The sequence below is a fragment of the Haematobia irritans genome, chromosome 3 (genome assembly GCF_050003625.1).
Source record: "Haematobia irritans isolate KBUSLIRL chromosome 3, ASM5000362v1, whole genome shotgun sequence".
Lineage (NCBI taxonomy): Eukaryota > Metazoa > Arthropoda > Insecta > Diptera > Muscidae > Haematobia > Haematobia irritans.
In genome coordinates this window covers 195,442,870-195,470,315 of record NC_134399.1, presented here as the reverse complement: position 1 = coordinate 195,470,315, position 27,446 = coordinate 195,442,870, and the positions used below count along the sequence as shown (strand labels likewise).

The window sequence follows — 27,446 nt, the reverse complement described above, 5'->3', positions numbered from 1 at the left end:
TAAACATTGAAATCGTAATGATTTCCTCAAATAAAATTCTCGAGACTAATAGATACTGGGGTGACCTGAAAAGTATTAAGGATAAACGACGCGGATCATATATTTTAGTCAAATTGGTATTGCTTAAAAAAAGAAAACATTTCCTATGACATCAGTCGTGGCGCAATGCCCGCCTTGCATACACAAGGTCGTGGGTTCAAACCCAGTTTCGAACAAACACCAAAAAGTTTTTTAGCTGTGGTAATCCACACCTCAGTGATGCTAGTGACATTTCTGAGTGTTTCAATGCTTCTCTAAGTGGTTTCAGTGCAATGTGGAAGGCCGCACAGTAGCATAATTAACATTCTAGTTTGACGCATTTGGCTAAGCACGGATATAAACATAATACATCGTTGGAAAGGTATTTGAGAGAGCAAGTGAGTTCACAGCGCTGTAGTTTGTCTGCACACCGTAGAGGGCTCTTTTTCGTCTGCAATTTAGTGATTTTTTAATTTGGCTTTAATTTATTTTCTTTCCTTGATGAAACACCTCTTTTGATGAAACACCAAATATTGAAAAAAAAAGATATAAAATTCAATAAATCTACACCTTTTTGTAATGCAAATTGACTGATTTGAGAAATATGAAGCGAGAGAAATTTTAATGCAATTGTACAAAAGAGAAGATTTATCAGGCAAAATTTGAAGCAAGTCATGGCTTTTGAGGCCATATAGGTTCAAATCGGCGAAAGATATATATGGGAGCCATATCTAAATCTGAACCGATTTTAGCCAAGTTTGGTACATATACCATTAAACGTAGGTTAGGTTAAAGTGGCAGCCCGATTAAGATTCAGGCTCACTTAGAATATTCGGTCCATTGTGATACCACATTAACTAAAAGTACCTATTACATATTGGCACTTCTAGTTTTAACTGCCGAACTTTCTCGATTATTTTCTTCTGTTTAACCAACCAGATTGCTCCAAAAACATTAGCAGACTGCTTAAGTTAACGTTTTCCAGGTCCGCCAGTAATCTGAAGCTATATGCCCCTAAAATTTGCTTACGCATTGTGATACCACATTAACTAAAAGTACCTATTACATATTGGCACTTCTAGTTTTAACCGCTGAACTTTCTCGATTATTTTCTTCTGTTTAACCAACCAGATTGCTCCAAAAACATTAGCAGACTGCTTAAGTTAACGTTTTCCAGGTCCGCCAGTAATCTGAAGCTATATGCCCCTAAAATTTGCTTACGCCTTACACAAAATGCAGGACACTCACACAAAGAGGTGTTTTATTGATTCCTTTTCCTCCGCATCATGACAGCTCATACAATAGTCATTATACTTCGCACCAATAGTTTTTGCAAAATCGCCTATCAGGCAGCGACCTGTTATGGCAGATATCAGGAGTGATATCATGATGATGAGGCATACCAACAGATTCTAGTTCCCCTGGAATATGTAAGGTAGTTCCTAGCCTTGCTAGCTCATCTGCTTCGCAGTTCCCCGGTATGTTCCTATGGCCAGGCACCCATATTAGGTGAATATTGTGCTGCTCAGCAATCTGATTGAGAGATTTGCGGCAGTCGATCGCCGTTTTCGAGATGAGGAACACAGAGTCCAAGGATTTTATTGCAGGTTGACTGTCTGAGTATATATTAATGCCAATATTGTTTGGAGCATTACTTCTCAGCCAATTCACCACTTCTCTTATTGCTAATATTTCAGCCTGAAAAATATCGAGCTCGGATGGACGTTATTGAACGCCCCTTCGATGTCTAGAAACGCCACGATTGTGTATTCTTTGATAGATAATGAGCTTTCAATAAAGCTGACTAGTTCATGTAATGCGGTCTCAGTAGACCTGCCCTTCGAGTATGCATGTTGTCGTTTCGAGAGAGCAAACTTGAATCGACGCTAGTTCTAAGATAAATATCTATCATCCTCTTCAGAGTCTTAAGTAGGAATGATGATAAGCTGATTGGTCGGAAACCCTTCGCATTCGAGTGAGAGGCTTTTCCCGCTTTAGGTATGAAAACGACCTTTGATTCCCTCCACTTTCCTGGAATATATGCTAAGTTGATACATCCTATATATATCGCCGACAACCAGGGGATAATTCTGTCAGCCACCGCTTGTAACTCCGGAGTAATTCCATCAGGTCCGGGGGATTTGAATGATCCAAAGCTATTTAACGCCCATTTTATTCTAGATTTCGATACAATTTCTTCGATAGGAAACGACCGCTGAGCCACTGTGGCACCGCCAGTACATGGTTCAACCGTCTGATTTCCGGGAAAATGTATGTCCAATAGTACCTCCAGAGTCTCCTCACTGGACGTTGTCCAATTGCCCTCCGATGTTTTAATGAAACCTGGAGCGGAGTTTGTGGAGGCTAGCACCTTCCGTAGTCTGGAAGCCTCGGACGTATTCTCAATGCTGCTGCAGTAATCATTCCAAGAGTTATGCTGAGCCTTTCTCAGTTCTCGTTTGTATCCTCTCAGATTCTTCTTGTAAGCGTCCCAATCCACAGGAGCTCTGGTGGACTTTGCTTTGTTAAAGAGCTTCCTGCACGATTTCCTCATATTACCTAACTCCGTAGACCACCATGGTGGTCGATTTTTCCCCTTTGGCTTCCCTCTAGGGCATGCAGCTTTCAGTGAAATGTTGAAGGCGTTAGTAATCCTCTCCACTGCACAGTGCTCATATTTGTCTCTGGTATTTCCGGTATCATCATATTGAACGATTCCCTATACCTATTCCGGTCAGCTTTCCTAACATTTGGCGGAAATATGGTCTTGTCTAACAACCAAGCAAACACTTATCCCTAATGGTCTATAATTATATATAGCCCCTATATAAACCGATCCCCAAATTTGACCTCCGGAAGCTATTGGAAGAGCAAAATTCATCCGATCTGGTTGAAATTTGGTACGTGGAGTTAGTATATGGTCTGCATCCATCATGCAAAAATTGGTCCATATCGGTCCATAATTATATAGTCCTCATATAAACCGATCCCCAGATTTGATTTCCGGAGACTCTTGGAGAAGTAAATTTTATTTGATCCGGTTGAAATTTGATACGTGGTCTAAGTATTTAGTCTTTAAAAACCATGCAAAATTCGTCCATATCGGTCTAATTATATATAGCCCGCATAAAAACCGATCCACCGCTGCTCGAAAGTTGCTCTGCGGTATTTTGGCCCATCCTCGCGAATTGCAGACTTGAAATGATCGACACTTTGGTATTTTTAGTGCCAATCTCACACTTTAACATGCTATGGTGACAAAATCTCAACGGATTAAGATCCGAAGATTTTGGAGGTCATTGTGCGGTAGAAATTAAGCGAGGAACCTCATTTAGGACTGTCCATGATCTGCCGCCGAAATGTTTGTATATTCAAGGCTTCAATACTGTCTTTAGGACATTTTCCTGACGATATTCGGCATTTATTTTGTTGATGAATCCGAGCAGGAAGCGACCATCGGCCGTTACGACAGCCCACACCATTGCCATCGGCGGCGCTGGAGTTCTGGCGCCCAATCGAAAGTGTAAATTTTAAGCAGACTTCTTTGGCAAGAAAATTCGATTATTATGTTTGTTCACAAACTGATCTATTTGGAATGGCTTCTCATCGGAGAAACCCAAATTTGGCGATTGACCACTTTCGTGCAAGCAGTCTAACTTTCTTTTGCATAGACGAATTTTCACAATTTTTGGAACTTCAATGGCTTTAGTCCAAGCACCGACAGTGGACACATTTTTTATGTTAATTGAACTAAAGTTGTTTAAAACGTTTGTAAGTTTCACAACCAATCTTATAATATTTTAAAAATATGATATTCCTATATGAAAATATATCTTTAACATCATATAAATATTGGTGTATTGTGAGGCGGAGTAGACTATTCCACATTTTTTAAATGTACTTACCCATATTTGGTCGTATCTATAGTTGGCACTTGCATATCGAAATATTTGTCGTCGGGATTGAACACAAACTGATCAATGATGCCTGACCATAATTCCCAATTGCGAGTTGCCATATTTATACGATAATCCCACAACGAACCTTCTGCAGGAAACCTAAAATAAATAATAGGGTTTCAATACATTATCTCGACAATGATTGAACTACGCTCACATCCAGAGAAGGAATGTGATCACCGCAAATATGTTTCAAGAGCAAAATATTATTTTTGGACGGCGAATATGGAACATGTTTGTAGCAACCATGTTATTTTCTCGAAAATTGTGTAACTGATTTTTATGTTTGCCGAGAAAACAATATTTTTGTGCAAAAATAACATTGTGCTCTTGAAAAATATTCGGGGATGATCATATTCCTCTCTACATGCATTTATTATTCATGAGCCATCATGGGACACTATCTGCAATACTTACTCTTCAGATCCCATTGTTTGCTTTATTAAATTTTCATAGGCGATTTTGTCATTGTCTTTGAAATTCGAAGACTGTGACCACAAAACACTCCACATAAACATTTTCGTTAGAAGAGATTTATAGTCGCCCTCCTCCATATCATGCCATCGAATCATTTCTATCAAAGACGATAATAATTCCAAACAAAGATGAACTTTAGAACTGGTCACTTGATTGATGACAAAGGAGCCATGTTTTTTCGATAAATCCAAAAGTGTTTGAAAATGACTCTTGAATAAATCATAAAGATATGCCAATTGTTGTGATTGTATTTTATTGTGAATATCACCAGCTTTCCAAGAATCCAATAAAGGTAACCAACCAAGATCATCGGGATCTACATAGACCATACCACAACGTGAGACAGTAGCTGGTGAAGCTTGAACCAGATCTTGCACCTCGAATACCATATGAACCCAAGAGGTGAGTTTAATACGTTCCGAGTTGGCTAAACAAAGCATTTTATTGTCATCCAAAACCGTATTGAGATTTTCAATCCATACAGCATCGACAGGACCATCATTGACAATCCATTGATGAATTTCCTCTGGAAAATAAAATAAGACAAGTATATACGGCCGTAAGTTCGGCCAGGCCGAAGCTTATGTACCCTCCACCATGGATTGCGTAGAAACTTCTACTGAAGACTGTCATGCACAATCGAAATACTTGGGTTGCGGTAATACTTGCCGATGGCAAGGTATCTTAAAACTTCCTAACACCGTAATATATACCACATAGTCCATACGTGGTATATATTAAACTAAACAAGGCCGATTAAATACGTATATAATTAAGTTTAATGTTTCTATAGAAATAAAATTTTGACAAAATAAAATGTTGACAACATTTTCTATAGAAGTAAAATTTGGAAAATATGGTCTATAGGAATAAAATTTTGACAAAATTGTCTATAGAAATAACATAAAAGTTTGACAAAATTTTCTATAGAAATAACATTTTGACAATGTTATATATAATTACGGACCGATATATATAATTACGGACCGATATGGACCAATTCTTGCATAGTTGTTAGAGACCATATACTAACACCACTTACCAAATTTCAACCGGATCAGATGAATTTTGCTCCTCTAAGGGGCACCGGAGGTCAAATCTGGGGATCGGCTTATATGGGGGCTATATGTAATTATGGACCGTTATGGACCACTTTTGGCATGGTTGTTAGAGACAATATACTAACACCACGTACCAAATTTCAATCGGATCGGATGACTTTTGCTCCTCTTAGAGGCTCCGGAGGTCAAATCTGGTGATCGGTTTATATGGGGGCTATATATACTTATGGGCCGAGGTGGACCAAATTCTTGCATGGTTGTTAGAGACCATATACCATCACCATGTACCAAATTTCAGTCGGATCGGATGAAATTTGCTTCTCTTAGAGCAATCGCAAGCCAAATTTGGGGGTCCGTTTATATGGGGGCTATACGTAAAAGTGGACCGATATGGCCCATTTGCAATACCATCTGACCTACATCAATAACAACTACTTGTGCCAAGTTTCAAGTCGATAGCTTGTTTCGTTCGGACGTTAGCGTGATTTCAACAGACGGACGGACATGCTCAGATCGACTCAGAATTTCACCACGACCCAGAATATATACTTTATGGGGTGTTAGAGCAATATTTCGATGTGTTACAAACGGAATGACAATGACAGTTAATATACCCCCATCCTATGGTGGAGGGTATAAAAATAATAATTGGACGAACTGATTTCATGATTTTCTCCCTTTTTACCTTCTACATTAACAGCTGTTCGTACGGCTAATCCCAGTAAACCATCTTGCCATTCCAAAGTTTTGGGATCCACATAACCATAGAGCTCATTCATTGTCACCGCTTTGGGATTCATACATTGTATGGTAACAGGTCTAAAATGTGGCCCCTCTATTTGCCTTTCATATAAATTTCCTAAGGCAAATTCTAAAGCATGCAAAACAGTTGATTTACCACCTCCAGTGGGACCCACCAGCATAACACCCCATCGTACACACATGGTCTCATATAACTGTATACATTTCCTTAGAGTAGCATGAACAGGTTGAAGATTTTTCTCTTGAAGACCCACTACCAAGCTTTCCTCCAATTGAGGATGTGATGAATCGGGTAATTCAACTCCAGGAAATAGATCACTAAGTATACCCAAAAACAGTATAGCATCATCGGCTAAGAACTTCGGAATATTTGAATCTCTCAATGCAGCAATCAATGTTATATCCTCCCTTTGATCGGGAGCAGCTCTTTTCAATGAGCCAGCCATTACAAGAACAGATTTTACAGCTCTCATACCAAAATCATAATGATTTTGTTGACTCAATTGCTCGGAGCATAATTTATACATCTGGACCATTTTATGGGCTAAACTTTTTGGATCTTCGAAACCTTCCGAATAGAGAATAACTTCAGCAATGAGAGCATAATCGGGTACCATCATAGATATGGGACGGAATAGAGCTTTAAGATTGTCGGGAAGTTCAGTACGGCCGGCGTAACCAGGATTCATTGTAATAAAAACGGCACATGATTTATTCAGCTTAATCTCACGGCCCTCAAAAATGAATCTGTAAATGAGAGAAAATAAGTTTGTAAGTAATTTTTGGTGTATATTGATTTTATAGAAAAGTCCCGAGATAAATTTCCACACGATTTCATTCATTAAAAAAATTATAAAAGCCATGAAAATGTTTATTAATAGTAGGAAATAATTCTTAATGCACAGTGTGCCAGTATTTTCTGGCTCTTGTCCCTATTTATGGACGCTTTCGCCCCCATAAATCGCCAAATTAAATTAAAATTCCTATACATTTTTTACACCTTTTTAATAAAAAATTTATAAATAGGCTCTGCTGTAGAAAATACTTACACGCAAAGAAAAAAAACGTTTGGAAAACGTGTACCGAAAACGTTTTTCTTTTGTTAGAGTTTTTTGAATTGCTTCGTTTGTTACAAAATGTTAATTTTTTTAATAAAAAAAGTTATTTTTGAACCAACAACATAGTCCATTTCGTTTATATCAAACACTGTTCCTTTCTGTCTTTAGGTTTTTAATAAGACACATTTTACAGTTCATACACCCTCAAAAAAAATCGCTTCTTTAACATATGTTCCAAACATATTTTGCAGGAAGCACATATATTATTGCATACTGCCGAAACATTAATATGTTTGTTTTATGTGAACATATGTTTGGAAGCATTTTGAGCCAAAAATATTATATGCTTGGAAGAATTTTTCCCAAACACGATTGTGCTCATTCCCTAACATACTCGTAATTTTCACTTCCACGAAATTTTTTAGTTATTGGCACCTTTTTCTGTAATACAAATAATGTTCATTTTATAATTTTTTTAAATTTTACCTTTCGCCTGCACGGAGAATCGAACCGAGGACCATACAGTTTGTAAGCCAACACACTATCCACTGGGCTACGTAGCTGTTATAGTCACCAGTAGACAATTATCGTTATAAGTTACATTTATATAGCATAGTTTGCAGCGCCCACGAGCCCATGCAAACATAACATTATTTAACAGAAACATGCATTTGTTAGCCACGTGGAGCAGTGGTTAGCATGTCTGCCTTGCATGCAAAGGGTCGTGGGTTCAATCCCTGCTCCGACCGAACATCATTTTTTTTTTTAATTTATACATTTGTATTTATACTATATAAAATTTTTATAATGAAACTTCGAAATGTGGGTTATTAAAGATCTACAGTCAGAAAAGAACAGTGCTTGATATAAACGTAATGGACATAGCTTTTTTATTTTATATTATTTTTTTATTGTAAAAATAACAATTTTGTAACAAAAAACTGTTTCTGGTATAAAAGTTTGAAATTTTGGAAGGAATTCAAAAACTTTAACAAAAGAAGAACGTGGTGTCGAGAATAAACATATATAAATAATTTTATAATATACACATGCATTTGTTTAGGCGTGAACAGTTTTTTTTTTACCAGCATTTAACACCATTTTAAATGCATTTAAAACTTATCGTGTTTTGTACTTAATTTCATTTTTTACCTTTAATACCGGTATTTTTTGCCTTTTACTTTTCTTTAATAATTCATTGTAAAGAAAAAAACTTATTCAATTGTTTTCGCTGCAAAACTCGAACTTGCCCGCTTTTATATTTGAAGGTGTCCGTCAACTCCTCTTGGACTACTTAATAAAGAGGAACTAAACTTTGTTTTTATACATTTTACTATTTAATTTTTTCAATATTTCCTCCTTTTTTTCATTTTTAATTTAATTGTGCCCCTAATGCCAAAATGATAAACAAAACACATGTCCACACATACATAAAATGCTGCTCTCAAGGCGAAAACACATGCTGTTTTTTTTTCAAATGTCTATTCTCTTGGTTCCGAATCTCTAATCTCTTTACTCCGAATACTCATTCTAATATTCAAATTAAATAATATTTAGACTTAAGCATATCAAATTTTTGGTCTTATCATAAAACAGTTTTCCGAAACAACATAACATACAACCGGTTTCACAGAAATTGCTCTCTTTTCATTCTCTCGCTGTGTTATGTTGATATCTTTCGTCAACCCTCCCGGTTTCCATCTCTATTTCTTTCTCTATACTCTCTCTCTCTCTCACTATCGCTCACTGAATAAAATATCACAACATATATATGTTTAATCGAAATTTGTAAATGTATATATGTTTACATTCATACATATTATTTTTATGAAACATTCATGTCCCAAACATAATATATTCTAACATATTAACATATGTGTCCCAAACATTTAATGTTAGTCTAGGAACATAACATGTTTGCACTTAAATATATTGTGTTAAAAAATTGTGCCCGAAACACATTTTGTTTATATCGGAACATATGAAAAACATATTTTTCTAACAGTGTAGTAAAAATTTAATGTAGTAGAATGTAATGTTGAACATTTTTCGGAATCTTCCGACCATATCTGGAATACAAATTTATAAAATAGTATAATTTCTTCTACATTGTTTGTATTACAGAAAAAGGTGCTAGGAACTAAAAAACTTCGTGGAAGTGAGAAAGATGTGAGGGAAAATGAAATTAGCCAGAAAATTTTTTTGAGTTAGTCTTTATGAAATTGTTTTTACATCCTGGAAAAGAATAAACGTTTATCACTAAAAGTATATACTTTTCTTCCAAATACACTTCCTTTCAACGAAAAGCAAATGAGAAACGAACTTTGTTTGTCTAAAATTTCGTTTGGGAGGAAAGAATTATTTTTTTGCGTGTTGGTAATAAAATGATTTCTATATGTATGGGATATATTGTCCAAATCAGTGATGAATACTGATATAGTTTAGGTTAGGTTAGGTTATGTGGCAGCCCGATGTATCAGGCTCACTTAGACTATTCTGTCCATTGTGACACCACAGTGGTGAACTTCTCTGATACTGATATAGGGGCAAAAATGTCTAGCTGAGTAAAATTATGAGATAGCGCTTCGGCCCAAAAATAAAATCCTGTGTCCGTTTCTAGTCCAAATGCTCCATTTTCATTTTAAAGAATTAAGAGGAGTAAGGATAGGTTAGGTGGCAGCCCGATACATCAGGCTCACTTAGACTTTTCAGTCCATTGTGATATTACATTGGTGAACTTCTCTCTTATCACTGAGTGCTGCCCGATTCCATGTTAAGCTCAATGACAAGGGACCACCTTTTTATAGCCGATTCCGAACGCCGTTCCATATTGCAGTGAAACCACTTATAGAAGCTTTGAAACCCTCAGAAATGTCACCAGCATTACTGAGGCTAACCATTGCACCACGGTGGAGTTTTGTTTATTGTTGTTGGAACAGTTTTGTTGTGATTTCATCCATTTTTATGTAATATGATTTGGTACTTTTGCTTCTATCCAGATCAATGAACTCCGCGACTAAGATGGGATGCGCCCAAATGTGATCTGGTGGTGAGTAGATTTAGCTGGGCAACAGAAAAGATGACGAGTGTCATGTGGTTATATATTGGTCAACGTCAGCTACGCTGCTATCACTCACTGTTAGATAGGAATTCAGCTGCTGCCCTTGCCTGATCTAAATTGGGCCAAAAGTACCCGTGGAAAGTCTCTTTCCTTCGGTGCTATGGGCTGTGGTCGGACTCCGAGAACCGGATTAACCTTGTCCTCTTGAATCCTATGAAGACCTGCCTGGTACGCTGCTTTATTTAGAGGCTCTCTTTTGTAGCGCTGGATCTCGGGCTCTAGATTATGTATATCAACTTCTACATTCCTGGGTGGTGGTTGTCCATCCATGAGACGGAGGTTTAGATGATTACTACGATAACTACCCAGGAGATACTGCTTTGACAACATGTAGTTGTGTCTACGCACAGGCACGATCTTTGTCTCCACATAAAGGTGATTCAGGGCTGTACTACGGAGACATCCAGTCGCAGTTCTAAGGGCAGCGTTCTGGCAAGTGTATTTTATTCAATTTCGTATCACATGTTTGAGGTGTCCACACTGGGGCTGCAATGTTTACCACTGACCGGTCAATTGTCTTATAGGTAGTTAACAAGTTTCTTTGTCCACACCGCAAGTGATGCCGGCAAGTGACTTGGGGACCTTGTTTATACCGCGGAGCTTATTACAAATTACAGTGGCATGGGCAGACGACCTGAGAAGGCTGTTGGATGAGACCCCGTAATAATGGGGTAATTTGTGATTGGAATCGTTTCGCCATCGGCAATAATCAACTGCCTGCCTACTTCTGCCGTCCATGTAGTGAATATTGAGGCTGAGGATTTGGTGGGGGATATCCTCAAATTTTTCTCATTGAAATAACTGATAAGATTAGCGAGGTAGACGTTTAATCGATTGCAGATATCATCAACATTGGACCCGGATGCCATGATTGTACACTTGTTTGCGTATGATACAATCTCTCTACGTCGTCAGACGGGGCTGGAATAAAGAATAGGGTAGAGGTTGAACAGTGCCGTAGATATCACCCCACGCTAGGGAAATCCCTGTTTCACTCTACGGGGTCTTGACTTCCTACACCTAAATTCCACGCTGGCACCCACACAGATAATTAGTAACCCAACGCTTAGTTCCTGCCGGTAGGGACGTGTTCTCGATGTCCTCGAAAAGTCTTGTATGGTTAACTGTATCGAATGCCTTCGATAGGTCAAGCGCCTCGAGGACCGTCCTGTGACACGGCTTGGGCTGATTGACTCCGCTATTTATAAATGCTGAAATGGCATGCAAAGCCGTGGAATCCATGTTTATGATTCTCCACAAGGTTGGGGAGGAGTAGTGCCTCAACTGCTTTGGATACGGCGAGAGAAGGGAAATCGGTCTGTACGATTCGCCCTTGCTCGATTCTTTTCCTGGTTTCAGTAGTGAAATAACCCTATCCATTTTCCAGACATGGGATATAAAGAGCGATTCCAAGGACAAATTGAGGCGTCTGGTCAAGTACTCAACTCCCAATATTCCCAGATGCTTCAGCATTAGCATAGAGATTCCGTCGGGGCCCAGCGCTTTGGATGGTTTTGCGTCGCCAAAGGTGACTGAAATACCATCATCCCTAGTAGAGGGGTTCAAGAGGGCTCTCACTGTTGACCACAACTGTGTCTAGGTTACATTGCTTTAGGTGCTCTAACCTATCGACTATCTTAACATACTTATCTATAGATTCAGTTTCCTGATTCTAGGATCAGGAAACAACAGGGTTAGCGCGATGGTGTTCATCCCGCTCGTCTGCGAGTCCCGCTGCGTCTGTTGGGAAGTTGGACCTCACTTGGGCAATTCGACCAGTTGGTATGAAGCGAGCGGCTGCTGCGTTGATGAAGCCACGGAACACCCTATGGGCAACATGAATATGGAAGGGGGAGTGGAGCTCACTGAAGCGGCGTGTATTCTCTGAATCATTTCCCTTTCTTTTGGTTGAAAAACTACCGGCGTTCAGAGGTTATGCTTCTTTCTTAGTAATGTAGAAATTAAAACAGTTTCGGAGACCATTTACTTTTCGCTCTATCACTCTCGCGGTGCTCGGATCACGTCGCCAAAGGTGACTGAAATACCATCATCCCTAGTAGAGATGTCCTCGAAAAGTCTGGTATGGTTAACTGTATCGAATGCCTTCGATAGGTCAAGCGCCTCGAGGACCGTCCTGTGACACGGCTTGGGATGATTGACTGCGCTATTTATAAATGCTGAAATGGCATGCAAAGCCGTGGAATCCATGTTTATGATTCTCCACAAGGTTGGGGAGGAGTAGTGCCTCAACTGCTTTGGATACGGCGAGAGAAGGGAAATCGGTCTGTACGATTCGCCCTTGCTCGATTCTTTTCCTGGTTTCAGTAGTGAAATAACCCTATCCATTTTCCAGGACAAATTCCAAGGACAAATTGAGGCGTCTGGTCAAGTACTCAACTCCCAATATTCCCAGATGCTTCAGCATTAGCATAGAGATTCCGTCGGGGCCCAGCGCTTTGGATGGTTTTGCGTCGCCAAAGGTGACTGAAATACCATCATCCCTAGTAGAGGGGTTCTTGAGGGCTCCCACTGTCGACCACAACTGTGTCTAGGTTACATTGCTTCAGGTGTTCTAACCTATCGACTATCTTACTTATCTATTGATTCAGTTTCCTGATTCTAGGATCAAGAAACAACAGGGTTAGCGCGATGGCGTTCATCACGCTCGTCTGCGAGTCCCGCTGCGTCTGCTGGGAAGTTGGACCTCATTTGGGCAATACGACCAGTTGGTATGAAGCGAGCGGCTGTTGCGTTGATGATGCCACGGAACATCCTATGGGCAACATGAACATGGAAGGGGGACGGGAGCTCACTGAAGCGGCGTGTATTCTCTGAATCCTTCCCCTTTCTTTTGGTTGATAAACTAACGGCGTTCAGAGGTTATGCTTCTTTCTTAGTAATGTAGAAATTACAACAGTTTCGGAGACCTTTTCCTTTTCTCTCTATCACTCTCGTGGTGCTCGGATCACGTCGCCAAAGGTGACTGAAATACCATCATCCCTAGTAGAGGGGTTCAAGAGGGCTCTCACTGTTGACCACAACTGTGTCTAGGTTACATTGCTTCAGGTGCTCTAACCTATCGACTATCTTAACATACTTATCTATAGATTCAGTTTCCTGATTCTAGGATCAGGAAACAACAGGGTTAGCGCGATGGCGTTCATCACGCTCGTCTGCGAGTCCCGCTGTGTCTGTTGGGAAGTTGAAACTCACTTGGGCAATTTGACCAGTTGGTATGAAGCGAGCGGCTGCTGCGTTGATGATGCCACAGAACACCCTATGGGCAACATGAACATGGGAGAGGGACGGGAGCTCACTGTATTCTCTGAGTCCTTCTCCTTTCTTTTGGTTGATAAACATCCGGCGTTCAGAGGTTATGCTTCTTTCTTAGTAATGTAGAAATTAAAAGACTTTCATGTAAACCATTTTTGTAAATCTGATTTAATGATTAGGATGGGAAATCGGACAACAAATATCTACATACCGATAGAAGGACAAATAGATAGATGGACACACAAATAGACATACATATAGAGATCGATTAATTGAACCAGGGACGATTATGAATGGATTATATAAAATCAGACAAGATATGTGAAAAGGTCTTCGATTTCAAGAATATATCTACTCACAGGCAAATGGACATCGATGAATCGAATCAGAGGGCGGTTCTGACCGATTAATAATAATATTTTAATATAATATTGTAAATTAGTTATATCTTTTTGTGTAGCTACCTTTTAGCATTAACCACTTTGGCATTACGAATGGTTATCAATTGTTGGGCAATCACTGACAGCACTTCGATATCAATGCGATTGAATTCATCAAAACAACACCAAGCCCCACACTGGGCTAAGCCGGAGAAAAATCTTCCCATCATTTTATAATCCAAGCCATCGGAGCAATTGAAGACCACACATTGTTTGGCCACAGATTTTGCTAAATCTTTGGTAGTTTCAGTTTTTCCAGTACCAGCAGGCCCTGCAGGAGCACCACCCAAATCCATTTGTATAGCTCCCATTAGGCATAAATAACAACGATCAGTTAGGGGTGTTAAGACCAAGACACCTCCTGCTCCTAAGTATTCATAATAGTAGGGTATATTAGCTGAAGCCATCCTTGAATAGATGGTCTCTGTCTCAATGGACCAATAGAAACGTAACATTTTCAACCAATCAAAATCGGATCTAACAGAGGAGAAACTTTATATTGTATTCCTTTATATATTTTCATACTTACGATTTCACCACTTCCTTTTCAATTAACAAGGATACTGAATCCTTAGCATGGACATCTATGGTAATCAAAGCAGTTAGAATTTTCCTTACCAAACTAGTTATGTTTTGTCGAGTGAGTGCTGCCAAAGCAGCTAAATTCTTTAGACATTTCATCTCGAACAGTTTCATTTCTCTTTTGATTTTACTTTCGCTCCATGTGGGTTGGTCCAATATATAATGAATATCAGCTGCCCATTGTTGTTGTGATATAGTCAATGATACCTGATTGGGATGATCCTGAAACCATTGATCTCTCTCTTTATGGGCATAACATTGATAACCAAAACGCATATCTCTCTTAACAGCCGCAAACATTCCTTCCTCCACCTTACTAAGCCATTCCTCAACAGCTCCTCGGGCCTTAAGGCCTTTTTGAAAGAGCAGTTTTTCTCCTTCGGGTGATATGAAGGCTAAAATATCATTGGTTGCTATTAGTTTACCAGTTCCATCATCTTTTTGACCAAATTCTAAGCGATGAATGGCATCGAAACATTTTCGCAAATGTGGTTGTACTGTTTGCGGTACACGAGTTTGAGCTAATATCTCTAAGAGTTCATCGTTCGAAAGGAAATAAAATCTGAAAAGATGGAAAGCAAAGGATTTCATTGATAATATCAGTGAGGGAAGAGTAAACTGAGACAAAGTCGACTATATACCATTAATCCCTTTACCACTTTGTAGACCCTATGTCGCCCCAATTGGCTTAATTTATGGGAGAAAATTGCATTCAAGAAATAATTCTTTGTAGTTTCACCATCGATTTCGCTTCTACTACTTATTCCCCTTCGTTTCCGAGAGATAAAAGAGTTTCTGATTCCAAGAGCATGGTTCTGTTTGCAGCCCAACGTAAACATGGCGCTCATTGCATTATTTTACTGAGGTGATATGTGGAATAGGTTAATTTGAGGATATCCGAAGCCAAATTTGAATTTTCTCTGTTGGAAATATGAGCGCCAAAAGTACGCAGACAGTTGAATGCTAAAACCAGTGCGATATTGACATTGAGCTACGCGTTAGAAACAAAAACCTCAAGTCACATGCCGAAAACACTTAGGTTGTAGATACACTGAGAAAAATATTTACGTGTTATAAAAGATTACACAACCTAAATTGAAGGATGCACAATATTAAGGTCAAATTTCTTTTAAATGAAATTTTAATTAAAAGACACTTTAAAAGCATTACTTCTAAATTTTTTTATTAAATTTAGGACACAAATTTTGAGAATTGGTGTCCCTTCGTTAAAGTTATATGTCTTTGAACTAAGGAAAATTTTTTTAAAAATAATGAAAAACATTTTTGAGTTAAACAAATCGTCATAAAATTAACTGAAATATGGAATCTATAGATTTAAGATACAAACGCTTCAAATATAGGCTAAGACTTATTTTGAAGATTTTGTAATTTTGTATTTTTTTTACTTGGAAGTATCTGTTATAATTCGGATTTTTAAACTACCATTCTACGTGAATTGAAGAAGCCGCATCTTTGATTTTCTTTGGCTCGGAATCAATACCAAAATCCTTAAGGCAAGGTCAAAATCTTTGGATTCAAGTAAAAATTTTTTTGAGTGTAGAGAGCCACAATGTTTAGTTTCGAGCAAACAGCAACAGTTCTGTGGTGGTTTATCCCCTCATTGATAAGAAAGAATTATCACAATGGACTGAATAGTCTAAGTGAGCTGAACAATTTCGGGGTGCCACTATACCTGATATAACTTAGGGTGATTACCAGTTTGTTAATGTATAACTATGCATTTTCAGTGTGACCATACATAAGAACAGCGTACACTGGTAGAAAAAGTTTCGTTATATTAATGAAATGTGTCATTAAAATTGAGCCAATGAAAAAAATTCATTGATATAACGAAAATTTTCGTTATTATAACGAATTTTCTGTGATTCAACGAAACGTTTCGTACTATTAACGAACATTTTTATTGTCATAATGAAAATGTTTCGTTGGCTCAATTTTAATGAAATTTTCTTTGTGTGTAGGGGTGTCTCCATAAACAATCTTCATGTGGAAAATAAGGTCTTTCCTGTACGAATTCAAATCAAAGAATTACTGGTTGGTCAATGAAAAACTACGCATCTTCAGTGTGACCATTCAGAAGGCTGATGCCAGAACAGCGACACCAAATGGTTGCTATCCCATATAAAGTCATGGTACCTTGACGCATTTAAGAGATACCAAACTGAAACCAGCTTGAACGAAAATTGAGGCAGCTCTTTGCGTGCCCTGCACACCTGATACCGAATTCCCTTCAGAGAATTTGTTTCAATTTTTATACCCTCCACCATAGGATGGGTGTATATTAACTTTGTCATACCGTTTGTAATACATCGAAATATTGCTCTAAGACCCCATAAAGTACATATATATATATATATATATATATATATATTCTGGGTCGTGGTGGAATTCTGAGTCCATCTGAGCATGTCCGTCCGTCCGTCTGTTGTAATCACACTAACTTCCGAACGAAACAAGCTATCGACTTGAAACTTGGCACAAGTAGTTGTTATTGACGTAGGTCGGATGGTATTGCAAATGGGCCATATCGGTCCACTTTTACATATAGCCCCCATATAAACGGACCCTCAAATTTGGCTTGCCGATCCTCTAAGAGAAGCAAATTTCATTCGATCCGGCTGAAATTTTGTACATGGTGTTAGTATATGGTCTCTAACTACCATGCAAAAATTGGTCTACATCGGTCCATAATTATATATAGCCCCCATATAAACCGATCCCCCGATTTGGCTTGCGGAGCCTCTAACAGAAGCAAATTTCATCCAATCCGGATGAAATTTGGTACATGGTGTTAGTATATGGTCTCTAACTACCACATCGGTCCATAATTATATATAGCCCCCATATAAACCGATCACTAGATTTGACCTCCGGAGCCCCTTGGAAGAGCAAAGTTCATCCGATTCGGTTGAAATTTGGTACATGGTGTTAGTATATGGTCTCTAACTACCATGCAAAAATTGGCCCACATCGGTCCATAATTATATATAGCCCCCATATAAACCGATCACCAGATTTGACCTCCGGAGCCTCGTGGAAGACCAATATTCATCTGATTCAGTTGAAATTTGGTACGTGGTGCTAATATATGGCCTCAAACACCCATGCAAAATTGGTCGAAATCGGCCCATAATTATATATAGGCCCCATATAAACCGATCCCCAGATTTGACCTCCGGAGCCCCTTGGAAGAGCAAAATTCATCAGATTCGGTTGAAATTTGGTACGTGATGTTAGCATATGGTATCCAACAACCATGTACAACAACGATTCATTAAAGTATATTCAGGATCAGTCTCGTCATAAAACCTGCCTGCCTGTTTACCTGATTAACCTCAATTCACAAGTACCGACACAGTCCCCTATAAAAAGCTTCGTTATATATTCTGGTTACGTGTGCGCAAGTGGGAAGTTCACATCTTTTCCAGTAGATATATCCCCCTAACCTAATCTAATCGAAATTTCAGCTCTATACCTCAAGCGTTGAATGCTAATGCTTTGGAAATCGTTCGTAAATCATTTTTGAATTTCACCAGTTCACATACCTTGGAAATACTACTCTCTTCACTTCCAAATAGGCCTCCAATCCTCTTGTTATTAAATCTAAAATTCGTGTATTCTCTTTCAACACATCATAGTTGTCTTTGGAGGACATGACGGGTAATGCCAATGAGATTTTCTTAGCTGTTCGAGCCATATCTTTGAAACTTTTGTCAACAACGAAAAACATTTTTGCCTCCTGGGGTAATTGACGTTGTATATCCGGTGAAGCAAAAATAGCTTCCAAATAAATCCATGAAGTTTGACAATCCATCCAGACCTCTGTAGTGAAACATTTATATAAAACTGTATTCAATATTCAACTTCATACTCACCTAATGTTCTGTCGAATTGTTCCAAATTCCTAATCCATTCATCAACTTTAGCCTTAATAGGTGTTACATATTTCGAAGCAGCTATGGTACTGATATTCACATTGGAATCATCGAGTATGGTTTGTAGTTCCTCTGTGCCAGCCAATATGAAAACATCTTTTTGATCGTGATGTGAGACCACTGAGAGTTCTTGCTCTTTCCAAACATTTTCCAATGATTTCAACATATTTTCCAATTGTGCTTCACCAGTTGCTTGCGAGGATATTTCCATTAAAGAGTTGGCAATTTCTTCATCAAAAGCCCTTACTTCTTCATAAGTGGAGATTAGAATATTTTCTTCTTGGAAAAATTTTCGACCCAAAAGTGTCTCAATTTCACTCCAATGGCGCTATAAGAGAATTTAGAAAATTTTTAAAAAATGTTTGGAAAACATGTTATGATCCAAAATTTACCGCTCGAAAATTGGGATTTCTTAAATATCCAATAACCGGAAGTTTGGATTTAAATTCCTCCGCCGACTGTTTCAATTCTGGCACAATATTATTGGGTGGTAAATATTTTTCATATTGCATGCAATTCTTAATGGTTTTAATGGTCAAATCAACTAATTCATTGACCACTAGCGTATTGAAGTCTATGTGAACCCAACGATAATGATTCTCTTCCCATTCCTCCATAGTATTGTGAAGACTTTGTCTTAATTTGATTTCTGTAAACGCCATATCCATTTCTGTATACACTGTTATGTCAATCTGTGAGAAGGGAGTTGATATACTTTAGGTCATTTCTAGATCTGGGTTTTTCCACTTACCTTGAATTCTTTTTGATAACTGATATATTCTGTTGCTCTCTCATGTAATCGTTGTAGATGCTCTAGTAGACCCTTTAGTCTAGATTTTACCAGTGAACGATCAGTTTCTTTCTGGAAGATATTAGAAATTACTTGGGAGAAACTTCTAAATCTGTACATAACCACTAAACATAAATCCCTTATCGAGATGGCTGATCAGCCAACAAAGTTTCGTTCGGTGGGGGTTTGGGTTCCATACGAACCCGTTGGGTCCATTATAGACGTAACAGGCTTGTTTGCACAAACACACACCGAGAATGACATATTCGGGATTGACAGTAGCATAGTGAAGATATTTCCAAAACTAAGTCTGATGATCTTAGAATCTGCGAACTATATCTATAAACGAATATGATATACAACAAAGATAAGAAGACGATTCTGGAACACGGTTGCCACACAAGCCACTAATAATCTCGTAAAATTTGGAGAAATTCTACCAAAGAACTGCCAAACAACGAAATGTTGTCAAAATTGTATTTCTATAGAAAATTTTGTCAAAATTTTATTTCTATAGAAAATTTTGTCAAAATTTTATTTCTATAGAAAATTTTGTCAAAATTTTATTTCTATAGAAAATTTTGTCAAAATTTTATTTCTATAGAAAATTTTTTCAAAATTTTATTTCAATAGAAAATTTTGTCAAAATTGTATTTCAATAGAAAATGTTGTCAAAATTATATTTTTAGAGAAAATTTTCGGAAAAATTTATTTCTATAGAAAATGTTCGCAAAATTTTATTTCTATAGAGAATTTTGTCAAAATTTTTATGTCTATAGGGAGCCACCGTGGTGGAAAGAAGAGGAAGCACGCTCAAAATAAAACCCATCCAACTTCACTCAAATCGATGATTTGACGGTGGCAAAGGAAAAGAGAGATGTTTGTACGAATTTATTTCGGCATAAGCCGGCTATCAATGTAAAACCTTTTTTCGGAAGGTTCAAGGGTGGTTTGTAGCTGAAATCAAAAAAACAACGAAATTTTTCTATAGAAAATTTTGTCAAAATTTTATTTCAATAGAAAATTTTATCAACATTTTATTTTTATAGAAAAATTTGTTAAAATTGTATTTCCTCTTCTAGAAAAATTTTTCAAAATTCTATTTCTCTAGAAAATTTTTCAAAATTCTGTTTCTCTAGAAAATTTTGTCAAAATTTTATTTCAATTGAAAATTTTTTCAAAATTTTATTTCAATAGAAAATTTTGTCAAAATGTTATTCCTATAGAAAATTTTAATTTTATTTTTATAGAAAAATTTGTCAAAATTGTATTTCCTCTTCTAGAAAAATTTTGTCAAAATTCTATTTCTATAGAAAATGTTGTCAAAATTTTATTTCAATACAAAATTTTGTCAAAATATTATTTCTATATAGAATTTTGTTAAAATTTTATTTCTATAGAAAATGTTGTCAAATTTTATTTCAATAGAAAATTTTGTCAACATTGTATTTCTATAGAAAATGTTCGCAAAATTTTATTTCTATAGACAATTTTGTCAAAAGTTTTATTTCTATAGAAAATTTTGTTAAAATTTTATTTCTATAGAATATTTTGTCAAAATGTTATTTCTATAATAAATTTTGTTAACATTTTATTTCTATAGAGAATTTTTTTAAAATTTTATTTCAATAGAAAATTTTGTCAAAATTTTATTTCAATAGAAAATTTTGTCAAAATTGTATTTCTATAGAAAATGTTCGCAAAATTTTGTTTCTATAGAAAATTTTGTCAAAATTTTTATGTCTATAGAAAATTTTGTTAAAATTTTATTCCTATAGAAAATTTTGTCAAAATGTTATTTCTGTAGAAAATTTTGTCAAAATATTATTTCTATAGAGAATTTTGTCAAAATTTTATTTCTATAGAAAATGTTGTCAGAATTTTATTGATATAGAAAATTTTGTCAACATTGTATTTCTATAGAAAATGTTCGCAAAATTTTATTTCTATAGAAAATTTTGTCAAAATTTTTATGTCTATAGAAAATTTTGTTAAAATTTTATTTCTATAGAAAATTTTGTCAAAATGTTATTTCTGTAGAAAATTTTGTCAAAATTTTATTTCAATAGAAAATTTGTCAAGATTTTATTTCAATAGAAAATTTTGTCAACATTTTATTTCAATAGAAAATTTTGTCAAAATTTTATGTCAATAGAGAATTTTGTCAAAAATGTATTTCTATAGAAAATCATCGCAAAAATTTATTTCTTTAGAAAATATTCTCAAAATTTTATTTCTATAAAAAATTTTGTCAAAATTTTATTTTAATAGAAAATTTTGTCAATATTTTATTTCAATAGAAAATGTTGTCAAAATTTTATTTCAATAGAAAATGTTGTCAAAATTTTATTTCAATAGAAAATTTTGTCAAAATTTTATTTCAATACAAAATTTTGTCAATATTTTATTTCAATAGAAAATTTTGTCAAAATTGTATTTCTATAGAAAATTTTCGTAAAAATTTATTTCTATAGAAAATTTTGTCAGGGTATTATAAGTTAGTGCATATGTTTGCAATACCCACAAGGAGACGAGATAGACATATGGTGTCTTTGGCAAAAATGCTCAGGGTGGGCTCCGGAGTCGATATAGCCATGTCCGTCTGTCTGTGAACACATTTTTGTAATCAAAGTCTAGGTCGTAGTTTTAGTCCACTCGACTTCAAATTTGGCACAGGTATGTGTTTTGGCTCAATATAGAACCCTATTGATTTTGGAAGATTTAGATATAGCTCCCGTATATAGCTTACGCCCGATTTACACTCATATGACCACAGAGGCCAATTTTTAACTCCGATTTAGTTGAAATTTTGCACAGGGAGTAGAATTAGCATTGTAGCTATGCATGCCGAATTTGGTTGACATCGGTTCAGATTTAGATATATCTCCCATATATATGTTTTTCTGATTTCGACAAAAATGGTCAAAATACCAACATTTTCCTTGTAAAATCGCCACTGCTTAGTCGAAAAGTTGTAAAAATGACTCTAATTTTCCTAAACTTCTAATACATATATATCGAGCAATAAATCCTAAATAAACTTTTGCAAAGGTTCCTTAAAATTGCTTCAGATTTAAATGTTTCCCATATTTTTTTACTAACATTGTGTGCATTAGCCGACTTAAATTTTGAGTCTATAGATTTTGTAGAAGTCTATCAAATTCTGTCCAGATCGAGTGATATTTATATGTATGTATTTGGGACAAACCTTTATATATAGCCCCCAACACATTTGACGGATGTTATATGGTATCGAAAATTTAGATCTACAAAGTGGTACAGGCATAAGCGTAGGAAGGCCTCTGGGGAGGGGGCTTAGACCCCCCCAGAAAAATTTTAGCCCCCCCAGAATTTGAAACTCTATTTATGATTTTCCATTTTTCAATAAATGTCAATAGTTTTTTTTAATTTTTATAAAAATTAAACAAGTATATACAATCGCACAAAGTTCCGCTAAAGACTTTCATGAACAATCGAATTACTTGGCTTGTGGTAGCAGTTGCCGATGGCAATGTTTGAAGTCAGATATTTATGAAATAAAGCTGTGGTTGAACTTATGATTGATTTAGTTTAGTCAATTTAAGTAGTAATTGATAGTAAAACTATTCTTTCATAAATTAATATCTTAATAATGCTGCGAAAAAGCGTTGCCAAAAAAGTAGTGAAAATGTTCTTTTTGGGTCTAGAAGTGGTGCAAAATTGGCGGAGAAGCAATGGATGCAATATGAGCTTGTCATAGGACAAATGTCCACCGTTTCAACAGCCGTTGCAATGAATTTGCATCACTTCTTAAGGTGAGATCCGAACACAGCCTTTTGAATGTGAATTAAAAAATTTTGTGATATTTTCCCAAATAAATAATTTTTATATTGTTTTTATGATTTTTAGTGCATTCTGACGTTTGTTTGAAACGTTTTTCCTCGAATAATTTCCAAATTATCGATTTTCCTATAATGGATTTAGCAGTTTTGTGGCAAAATTTGATTAATTTGTACCAATTTATTTATTCTTACTCTTTTTTAAACTATTTGAAAAAAAAAAGAAAACAAAAAATTACACATTAAAATATGAAAAAAAAAATGAAGTAAAAAAACTTCCTGTGTAGTTAAAATAATTGAGGACATTTTTGGAAGTACTTTTAAAGTTGTGCCTTTAGAACAACTCAAAATTTTTTTGCTGGGAAAAGTGTGGAACTACTTTTAGTTGCTTTATTATAAATTAATTGTCGAGTTATTTTGATGTTTAATTTTTTATTCAATTTTATGAAATAAAACATTAATTGAACCTATAAGTCTATAAATTTTTAGCTAGGGGGGCTATAGCCCCCCCTAAGAAAACTGTCTAGCTACGCTAATGGGTACAGGGTATAATATAGTCGGCCCGCCCGACTTTAGACTTTCCTTACTTGTTATTTCTATAGAAAAATTGGTTAAAATTTTATTTCTATAGTATATTTTGTCAAAATTTTATTTCTATAAACAATTTTGTGAACATTTTCTTTCTATAAAAATTTTTGTTAAAATTTTAATTCTATAGAAAATGTTGTCAACATTTTATTTCTTCTAGGAAAATTTGTCAAAATGTTATTTCTATAGAAAATTTCCTCAAAATTTTATTTCTATAAAAAATTATGTCAAAATTTTATTTCTATAGAAAATTTTGTTAAAATTTTATCCATATAGAAAATTTTCTCAAAATGTTATTTCTATAGAAAGTTTTCTCAAAATGTTATTTCTATAGAAAGTTTCCTCAAAATTTTATTTCTATAGATAATTTTGTCAAAATTTTATTTCTATAGAAAATTTTGTTAAAATTTTATTTCTATAGAAAAAAAAATTGATCAAAATTTTATTTTTGCATAAAATTTTTGGAGAGGAATACATTGAAAAATCTACCAAAAACATCAAGAATCTACCAATTTACCAAACAGTAAAAAATCTACCATTTTTGGTAGAATTCTACCAACTGTGGCAACCTTGTTCTGGAAACCTAAAAGTCAGTAGGACGTGTCCTAATTATCAGAACTCAGAAGTGCAATTACTGAAGTTTCGATGTGCCGTTCGAACACTGAGATTTTGATCTACAAATCAAACTATGGGATTTCGAACTGCAGTTCAGTCGCAGAGCTTTCTGCCCACAGTGTAAAAATTTCATGGCCCGAAAATAAAACCATATAAGGTTGGTTTGGATTCCCTACGACCCAGTTTGGTGCCTTATAGTCATAACACGCTAGTGCAGAACATTAATCAAACATCTACTTATGTAATTTTCATGGAACAGAGGGATTCGCGGGGGATAGTGATACGATTCCAAGGACAAAGTATGCAGATCCTAGAATCTGGGAACTACACAGTCTCACACAAGTTGACATACGGTTAAATAATACAATTTTAAAAAATATACATTTATTTCCTTTAGTTTTAGTAAATTAATTTGAAAAACAAAGTATTGGTTTAATTTTCAAGGAGATTTTTTTGGTGTGGGTTATAAAGAACAACAAGAAACATGTTTAGTTAAGAGGTAAAAAAACTCAAGGGTATATAAACTTCTGTGAGACTGTGTATATCTAGAGAAGAATGCCTGAGGTCAAGATATTAAAACGATTCTGCCGAACTGCTAGTCAATATGGACTACGCTGCTTCCTTCTGGATACCAGACATACAGTGGATAAATTATTGAGGGCCGAAAAAAACTTCGCTGAGAATTGCACTTGGGAAGTACTTGAATCACGAGTCAATAACGATATCAGAGTGGGTATATGGCACCCTCCTGGACCGCTAACTCCTTATTAACTGTGTGAGTATTCACATCACCGAAACGGTACAGCAATTAAGAGGGAACCTTCCAAATGAGAATTTAAAAAAATCCTAGGCGTAAAGGAGTCTCTGTAGGAAAATAACGCAGCAAGTTTAGTTTAAATGACATGAAACTACCCGAGAATGGATGGGCATGAACAGTCTACAATAAATATAGAAATCCCAGTAATGTCAGGGTCAATTTCAGTATACACACAGAAAAAAATTTTACGAAAAATGTTCCAATTAAAATTTTAATTAAGTTTTAAAAAATATTTAATTAAAAATTTAATTGAATCAACAAATTTTTTAATTGAAACAAAAATCAATCACAAAATTTAATAGTATCAACTAATTTTTTAATTGGATCAATTAATTTTTTTATTGACCTTCAATTAATTTTTTAATTGATACTATCATATGCATACTACCATGTGCAACGATCCAACGATATGAATGAGGGCCTATTGATCTGGGAATTATCGGACTGATTTGAGCAAGATTAATGAGAATATATTGGGGGATATAGCACCGGAGGCACGCGAACTACTAAATCTAAATCAGGGAAGTGTATAAATGCCTCAACTTCTAGTTTTTCGAAACCCATAGGGGTTGTCAACAAGCAATTTGGTTGAAGAAAGTCATATTATTTGCTTCGATTTCCAGCCACATTTGCATGTAAATTGTTTTCCCCCTATCAATTATATTCTTTTGGCGGATTTACTTACATCAATTAACGTAGGATCCTGTAAATCCAAATATACTTCATGTGTCTCTTCGAATATCATTTTTATATCCTCATTCATTCTCTCCTCCAATTGTTTAACGAAATCACTTCTTCGTCCTTGAATTTCTTTAAGTTTCTCATTGGTACGATTAACTAAATCTTCACAATCCATATAATCTTCCTTGCGTTCATCATCAATAGGTATGGAAAAATCTTTAATAATTATATAAACATCATGAACATAATCCACATCGTTGAATATTCCTTGCATTTCTTCGTCGACCACATCAAGAAAACGAATATGCGATACAATTTCCAAAGTTGTTAAAGGTTCTGCATTAATACGAGCGGACAGATCATTGGTGGCTTCGGTAATGCGTTCAACTTCTTCAAAAGCCAATCTGAAATGAAAAAGAGAGAAAGAGAGATTCCGGTTTTCATAGAAGATAACGAATTCAATCGTAAATGATGTCGTATGTATTACTTTGGCTTGTGGAATTGAAATCGCAAGACTTCTCTTCCATATTTTTTTGCTATGTATGATAATTTTCACTTACTTGGGCAAATAGTTAGCCAGAACATTTTGCAATTTTATACAAACAGGAGTTACAGTTTCTTTAAAACTTCCTTGATTCAGCTTTAGTAGACCCAAGCGGACAATAGATAGAATACCATCCAAAGCTTTGACATTGTTACAATAGCGTTCACAATATTTGCGTAATTGAGTTAAATCTGAAATTCAATATTTCATTAAATCTATCAATCTTGCTGAGCGTCATATAAAACTTACCTCTTTCCGATTTCAAAACATTGGGATCAGTTTGTGTATCGATATCATAGTTATGGCGAATTGTCTCAAATCTTAAAGTGTATAATTCAGCCTTTTCATAGGCCACACGTATGTACGTATAGATGATTTTCCTGGTTCAAGAAGAAATGTATTAAAAAAATCCCTGATTTTGTTAGAGATCTTACCGATTATATTGAAATTCCTCATCTGTCCGTAGTAGAAAAGTTAAGTCTGGTGCTACCCCAGCTAGTCGTTCTTCTTGGCGTCCCATTATTGAAGGCCTTTTAGGTTAATTGGGAATATTTTATTGAAATTGAGTTTACAATTTGGTAAAACTTACTCTGTAAATTGATTGTATGTTTTGTCATCAGTGAAATTTTGTATTTCCGTTACTGTTTCCAAAATCAATGTTGAAATACGTGTGAAAATATTTTTCATAATTTCTCTGTAAAAAAGTTGATAGCAAATAATATTAAATTGTTTATTACAATAGTTAAATGTTATTAGACAAAAGGATGGAGGGAATTGCTACTATGAGTTATTGAAAATAAAAAGTCAGATAACAATTTATACAATTCTGTATATATACATATGTTCCATCGTTGTCTAATTCGAATTTCCATAGCATTTAGTATAG

General features: G+C 35.6%; 1 protein-coding gene across 1 annotated transcript in view; it reads right to left on the bottom strand.

The window, feature by feature from the left end:
* Dhc16F (Dynein heavy chain at 16F) overlaps positions 1–27,446 on the bottom strand; it is a 59,564-nt gene that overhangs the window by 16,942 nt on the left and 15,176 nt on the right. The window contains exons 6-19 of the mRNA XM_075301270.1: positions 27,150–27,254; positions 26,995–27,090; positions 26,810–26,940; positions 26,577–26,751; positions 26,021–26,420; positions 19,459–19,569; positions 19,100–19,399; positions 18,648–19,035; positions 18,318–18,594; positions 14,699–15,313; positions 14,194–14,646; positions 6,201–7,024; positions 4,395–4,980; positions 3,924–4,076 (exon numbers count right to left, since the gene is read on the bottom strand). Coding sequence (XP_075157385.1) covers positions 3,924–4,076; positions 4,395–4,980; positions 6,201–7,024; positions 14,194–14,646; positions 14,699–15,313; positions 18,318–18,594; positions 18,648–19,035; positions 19,100–19,399; positions 19,459–19,569; positions 26,021–26,420; positions 26,577–26,751; positions 26,810–26,940; positions 26,995–27,090; positions 27,150–27,254 — 4,614 coding nt within the window. The remainder of the gene's footprint in view (positions 1–3,923; positions 4,077–4,394; positions 4,981–6,200; positions 7,025–14,193; positions 14,647–14,698; positions 15,314–18,317; positions 18,595–18,647; positions 19,036–19,099; positions 19,400–19,458; positions 19,570–26,020; positions 26,421–26,576; positions 26,752–26,809; positions 26,941–26,994; positions 27,091–27,149; positions 27,255–27,446) is intronic.